The 7,674-nt window shown below is 33.9% G+C and overlaps 1 protein-coding gene across 2 annotated transcripts; it reads left to right on the forward strand.

The window, feature by feature from the left end:
- The first annotated feature begins 51 nt into the window (after window positions 1–51).
- On the forward strand, window positions 52–6,655 carry LOC119581038 (zonadhesin-like). 2 transcript variants are annotated; one of them, XM_037929342.1, is made up of 7 exons: window positions 52–130; window positions 2,120–3,393; window positions 3,628–3,794; window positions 3,965–4,129; window positions 5,023–5,124; window positions 5,897–6,050; window positions 6,319–6,655. In XM_037929342.1, exons 2-7 carry the CDS (start codon window positions 2,179–2,181, stop codon window positions 6,361–6,363), a joined length of 1,848 nt encoding a protein of 615 aa, XP_037785270.1. In that variant the 5' UTR covers window positions 52–130; window positions 2,120–2,178; the 3' UTR covers window positions 6,364–6,655. The 2 variants fall into 2 exon arrangements, with proteins under 2 accessions (XP_037785270.1, XP_037785262.1); XM_037929334.1 differs by lacking the exon at window positions 52–130 and adding an exon at window positions 278–416.
- The last annotated feature ends 1,019 nt before the right edge of the window (window positions 6,656–7,674 follow it).

Genomic DNA, 7,674 nt, shown 5'->3' on the forward strand with positions numbered 1-7,674 from the left:
AGGTGAATGTTTTTATATTGTCGCAACATGACTCTTAATACTCGATGAGTGTTTGGCAGAGTTACCCACAGCTATCCATTTTCTTTTATAGGTTGGGCATGGCCTTTCCATAACAGCAGGCTTTCGTACGGTAAGGACTTCGTTTTCGGTTTCAGCTTTGATTTATAATGGCTTTATCACCTAAGCTGCTCAATTTTATTAGTGGCTTATTGTATGTAGCGAGTTTTTTTTTCTACGGAAATGTGATATTTGGAAGCTATTAGTCTAAACGTTTACAGAACGTTTTTTGCGAGAGTGCAACGTTCTTCCAGCGTGTTTTCCTAAAAGCAGAGTGCGGTAAAACCATGTGGCACTCAACTGCAGGGCACTGTAACCTTGTCTTTATTATTGGCATTTCGTCTGGCGCTCTTCTCACGGTTGTTTTTTAATTGTTTGTGTGATTTATTCCTTTCTACAAGACTGTGACAGTATTGTGTTTTTCCATAGAATGGGAAGCGAGTACAAGATACTTGTTCAGTAATACAAGAAAAAAAAAAATGTTACTGTCATATATTGGCCAAACCCACTTGAAGCTTATTGCATCCTGTGGAGGATGGCTAATCCTAAGTCCATCCCTTATTGTCAAATCCTACACCTTCAGTACTTCAGCAAAATACAGCAAACTACCCCATGTATATTCTGGCAAGATAGAGCTTATTGGACTGGTTCCTTATTTGATGATGAATCATTAAATAATGTCTGCAAGTTCAATAATTCTGTCTTTCCCGAATATGGTGGATGGAGAGTTTGTTGGCCTTTGCTGATGAATGCCAGTAGTAATAGACTTTTTCTAACACTTGTTCACTATTATACCTAATAGATGGTGATTTCCTTAAAGAATTCATATAAGGATACATGGTTTGCAGATGTCAATACTTGTTATGTCTTTATTTTACTATTTTGAAAATTGATGATTTATATTGTTATCTAGCTGTACCCTTAAACCTCTGTAAATAACAGTATGAAGTGGCTAGTCTTGCTGTATAGTTTTATGTATATGTATTACCTATTGGTATTGTTTTGTCTTTGTGATTATATATATATATATATATATATATATGTATATATATATATATATATGTATATATATATATGTATATATATATATATATATATATATATATATATATATATATATATATATATATATATATATATGAAATATACACACATACATACATACATATATATATATACACACACACACACACACACACACACACACACACACACACACACACACACACACACACACACACATATATATATATAATATATATATATATATATATATATATATATATATATATATATATATATATATATATATATATATATATATATATATATATATATGTATATATATATATATATATATATATATATATATATATATATATATATATATATATATATATATTTATATATATTTATATATATACACACATATACATATACATATACATACACACACACATACATGTGATCTTCCATATCTTTGGATGAAGTAAATGATCTTGTATGTGTAATAAAACAAAAATATTATTTAGATGCTGTGTAATCCATATTCCAATTATCATGTTTTTAAGTTTACCTTGAGCATATCAGATTCCTTTCCCAGTTATTTTTTTACACATTTGTTGTCAAGAATTACTTGATGATTGTGAGTTGATATATCAGGATGAGTATGTTCAAGTAAAACTTCAGGAAATGTTCAGTAGCATGCTTTTTTATTATTATTATCAGCACAAACAATATCTGTCAAATATCTTCAAAGTATCCTTTTGTACATGAATGAATTCTAAATACAAGTAGCCTATGCATTATCCATAAAGACAAGGCAAGATACATTGTAAAAAAAATCATAAAATGAGTATTTATGTCATTTAAGCTAAGAGTAGTACTGTTCTTCATACTAAGTTTAATATTATTTTTTTTAGAAATTAGAAGAATGTTTATGAAGGAATATATATATATATATATATATATATATATACATATATACATATATATATATATATATATATATATATATATATATATATATATATATATATATATAATCATGTTTATTTCACAGGTAACATAGTGGCATAACTACTTTAAGGATGGAGAGCTAAGACACCAGCAATTAGAGCGATGACTTCTGCAGTTGAAGGAAAAGGAGGTGGAAGGGACATGAAGAGTGAAAGTGGCATGAAAATTGGCCAGGTTAAGCACATCAAGAAGAAATGCAGAAAGAAGGCTGGCAAGCTCCGTCCTCTGGTGCAGGCGTCCAAGAGATGTAGTCCTGTTAAGGGAGAACTCAAACCTACTAGTGAAGGATCCTTTACCAAGGAACCTGCCATTTCAGCCCAGGGAGGATCCATTCCTGCCCAAAGAGAGGTAGCTTCAATCCAGAAAGGAGCTAGTCTTAAGGATGAGGGAGCTACTCCAGCCCTAGGGGGAGCTAAGCCTGTCCAAGGAGGAGGTATTCTTGGCCATGGAGGACCCATTCCGGGTGGTGAGATTAAACGCAATAAGAAGAAATGCAAAAAGAAAGCTGGCAAGCTCCGTCCTCTGGTGCAGTTGCCCAAGCATAAACTCAGCCCTGTCAAGGGAGGAATTAAACCTGCCAGTGAAGGAGCCTTTACTAAGGAACTTGGCATTTCAACCCAGGAAGCAACCCCTTTTGTCCAGGAAGGAGCCATTCCTGTTCAAAGAGATGTAGCTCCAGCCCAGGGAGGGGCCATTCATGACAATGGAGGAGCTATTTTTGCCCTGGGCGTAGCTAATCTTAGCCAAGGAGGAGTCATTGGTGCCAAGAGTGAAGCCGTTCTTGGCCAGGGAGGACCTATTCCTGGTGGGATTAAACGCAATAAGAAGAAATGCAAAAAGAAAGTTGGAAAGGTACGTCCTCTAGTGGAGGTATCCAGGAGAGGATATGGCCCTACCGAGAGTGGAGCCATTCCTGCCCAAGGAGGAGCCATTCCTGCCCAAGGAGGAGCCATTCCTGCCCAAGGAGGAGCCATTCCTGCCCAGGGAGGAACCATTCCTACCCAGGGAAGAACCATTGCTACCGAGAAAAGAGCCATTCCTGCCCTGGGAGGAGTTATACCTACCCAGAGAGGAGCCATTCCTGCCCAGGAAGGAGCCATATCTGCCAAGGTTATAGCCATGCCTACCCATGGAGAAGCCATATCAGCCTCAGTTGCAGCCAAATCTGTCCAGGGAGGAGCCATTCCCAGCAAGGTTGGATTCAAACCTGAGAAAAAGTCAAGTGTCACACAAAAGGGTAAAAGAGACAGTGTTACCCAGGTCTCGGGAAAAAATCTTTCACTCAAGAGGAAAAAGTTGAAGAACTCCAAAGATCAAGTAAGCATGATATTATTTCTTTGTGATATATTCTTTTTTTTTTTTTTTTTTTTTTTTTTTTTTTTTTTTTTTTTTTTTTTTTTTTTTTTTTTTTTTTTTTTTTTTTTTTTGATAATGAATAAGAAAACAAAAAATTAAAGATCACCTGTGTGTGGGAGACCATTTTTCCCCCCAAGTTATTTGCCATTTTTTGGAATAGTTGGTCCAAACACTCATTTTCCCTTCCAAACACAGATGACTCTAGAGGGAGACCTGTTGGAGGAATATTTGAGGCGGGTGGAAAAGAGGAATGAGCGCACTCTGTATGTCAAAGTACCTTCACCAGTTGATATAAATAATACCAAGATCCTAAGTCCTTTGTTTGATGATGCAGCTTCCACACGGTTTCCACAGCACAAGATGTAAGTGGTTTTTGTCAATATATTCATTTGGTTTGGGCTACCTGTGATTAATGTTTACATCAGAAGAATCTATAGTTAATTCAATATTATTGTCTATACTTCTTGTCTCTTTTTTTAACAAATTAATTTGACACTATTTTACCTTGGCTTATTATTATATTTTGTTTCAGGTATGGATATTGTTACATTGAGTATGAATCCCAGGAAAAGGCTGAGAAAATGAAGCCTATATTAGAAGAAATAGAGATACTTGGGAGAAGATGCGAAGTGGACTTTGTTGGAGTAAAATCTAAGAATTATATTCCTCCCAAAGTCTTATGTGTTTACCCTAAAGAGTAAGTTCATACCAAAGCTCTTTGGTTGAAACTTAATTCCCTACTTTTTCAGATGATAATATGGCCACTGGTCATGGTATGAAATAAAAGAAAAATACAATTGATATACATGTATTGCTTTATAGTTTTGTGACACATAAAAAAATATTGTAGGTACTTGAGGTAATGTTCAGGCTGTCACTGGAGTAACAAAAAGATTAACATAATCCTGAATTGTTTTCCCTTTTATACCCTGTAACAAGGTAGAGTGAAAACTAAACATGCAGTAAGCTCTAATAAACCATTTTATGTGACATGTTATATTGGATGTTATTTTAATGAAATAGTCACCAGACAGGCAATGATTTCATGAGACATGTAGCCTTTAACTTTTAAAACTGTCATGATTACTTAATTTTATCATCCTTAATCTGTGATAATAATTATTCAGTGTCTTTTTTCTAGTAATGATGAGTCTACAAAATGCTTTACAAGGAACATTTTCCTAGTCATGTCTATGCCTAAGCATGGTTTTATGTGTAATTGCTTTCTTCTCAACCACCCAAACCTTCATTATTCTTCCTTCTCTTCCTTCTATTCTCCTCCTCCTCCTCCTCCTCCTCCTCCTCCTCCTCCTCCTCCTCCTCCTCCTCCCTCCTCCTCCTCCCTCCCTCCTTCCTCCCTCCTTCCTCCCTCCTCCTTCTCCTTTCTCCCTCCTTCCTCCCTCTTCCTCCCTCCTCCTCCCTCCTCCTCCTCCTCCTTCTCCTCCTCCTCCTCCTCCTCCTCCTCCTCCTCCTCCTCCTACTCCTCCTCTTCCTCCTCCTCCTCCATCCTCTTCTATTTACTTGTCAAATGATTTTAATTATTTTACTTATTTTTTGAATAATATTTTAACTTGTAAATATGAATTGCAGGTTATTTCTAGATGGCTTGCCTCCAGACACAACATATGAAGACCTGAGGTCAGCCTTCAATACAGCCCAAATTATCCAGACCAAGAAATTTCTCAAAAAAGGGTTAGTGCATATTCTTGTGATATTGATGGATATATAACTTTATATACACGGCATTAAACACTATCATAGTAGGACCAAAATTATGTTTTGAATTCACCTCATCGTATCTAGAAAAAACTGAAATAGATGGTACAGCTGGCTAAATAAATTTGCAGCCACCCTAAAAATTATCGAGCCTGGATTTTATCTGGTAACACTAGGGCATTCAAATATAACAGTATAAACTCTCCTTGTTTAAATTTATGTAAAAAAAAGTCTAAGCAAATTCATATATATTAGTATTTGAAATGAAATGCAGATATTCCATGCCTTTATTTCTTGTTCCAATTTTAATGCCCTCAGCTATACTTTTTACAGCTTACACTCACTAAAGGATGAATGTTCTAAACTAATGGTAATAATAATTAAAACAAATTAGATAAATACATAGATATATGATATAATAATCTGTAGCCCATATTTTCCATTATAATTATCTGTAATTCTAACCAGAAAAAACTTTTTACATAAGATCACTGACTCTGGGACACAGAACTTTCCTTTCTAACCACTATTTGCCAGTTACAGAACATTCTGGATTTACAATCACTAGTTCTTGGACAGAGAGCTTCAACCTTTTATTACAGGAATATGGTTGGAGATATTGTTTTGAATACCATTTACAATATGATCCTAAGCATAGTGTCTAATAACATGATAAAAATGGTTGCAGTGATGCTTGTCATATTTCAGTGTAACAAAAATTACATTGATGATTTATCTTCCTTTTCAGTAATGCGTACATAAAGTACAAAAGAAAAGAGGAAGCAGAAAAGGTATTTAGAGAACAGGGTGGTCTTAGAATCAATGGACGGGAGGTTATGGTGTTGTATGTGAAAGCCTGTCCCAGTGAACAATCAACTGACCCAGAAGCAAAGCGAAGGAAGGTGAGCATTGGTACATTTCTCATGAAATAATACTCTTTGGTTATATTTTTTGTAACTTTTTTTTCTGTTTTTAATGTTAATATTTAGATTGAAATTTCAAGATCATAAGGGTATCTCCATTTTTAGAATGTCAAGCCAGACAAAGGTACCATTATTACATAAAAAACACAACCACCACAATAGCCAGATCACATAGATATTTTAGATTCCACCTCAAAACAGACTCTAATAAATGCTAATGATACCAATAAATGCTCCATTTTTGCAGGGTGATGATACAGCCAAGAGAAAACAAGATCTCAAAGATTTGTAGAGATACGATAATGATTAAGGCTGACATTTTTTTTCGCATATCAATAGGGATTAAAGTGAGAGAATCCCTTGTGACAAATGTCTCTCCTTTAACTGGAGAAAAATTAACAATACATCTGTAAGATGGATGATTACTGTACAATGCACTAGCAGAGGTGCTGAGAAACAGCTAGCAAACTAAAATATATATATTGAATAGGTTTTTTTTTTTGCAATGTTGTTGGTTATTTGTTAAAGATCATTTTTTTAAAGAATTAAGAGAGAATATGTGATGTGTTTATATTATGTGGGTTTACAGACTTTGTTACTTTCTTTTCCTAAAAAATAAAAGATTGTCATTAGATTGTTTAATTTTTTTCTTTATATTATATATTATATAATTAGGTTAAGTAAATGGAGGAATCAATTTTAGTGGTCCCTATATATATGAATTCAGAAGTAAAATTTAGAAATTACAATGAGCTGATAGTAAAATAATAATGATAAGAGGATAATAATGCTATATATATATAATAATGTTTCTGAGTGGATGAGGGACCTTTAGTAACTAATGTAAACAGGCTGTTTGGAAAGAACATTTAGACTGATTCTTAAGGGATCTGTCTCCAGCATCTGATTTCTTTCACACAGTAATATAAATATACTTTGTCTACTTATTTTTCCCCCCAATAATTTTTTAAAATTCTTACTAGACTTTTCTCTCGAGCTCAAGCAAAAATAGGTCCTCCAATTGTAGAGAGGAACAAATCAAAGGGTAAAAATGTAGCTTCCAGCCACAAGTTTCATACCTCTGTCACTCCAAGCAAACTACGAAGTGTCAGGTCACTTAAACCCAAAAAAAGGAAAAGACAGAACCACATTACCCAACTGTTACTAAAACAGTGTTATATTTACCACATTGTATAGTTTTTTGAAACTCAGAGCTGTTCACTGCAAATAAAATTAATTAATATTAATTAATTATACAATATAATTATCATATTGTGCAGATCCCAAAAGTCAAGAAGTCATCAGAAAAGGTTTTTATATAAAAGAGAGAAATATTACAGTTGTGTTCAAATCTTGGTTTATATATTTTTGTGTTGCCAATGTTGTTTCTTATTGGTGATTATACTATAATCAATATTCTGCATTGTTGTTGCTATTATTATTTTCATTATCATTTTCATTATTGTTATTATTATTGTTGCTATCAGTTTAATTATTGGCTACTGTAATCATTATTGATGCTATTGCTATTACTGTTATTGCTGTTATTATTATCAGTGTTATATCATCTTACCTTCTGGTGTTAGTTGTGTTCTTTTAAAGC

This window comes from Penaeus monodon, chromosome 2, assembly GCF_015228065.2.
Source record: "Penaeus monodon isolate SGIC_2016 chromosome 2, NSTDA_Pmon_1, whole genome shotgun sequence".
In the NCBI taxonomy this organism is placed as follows: Eukaryota; Metazoa; Arthropoda; class Malacostraca; order Decapoda; family Penaeidae; genus Penaeus; species Penaeus monodon.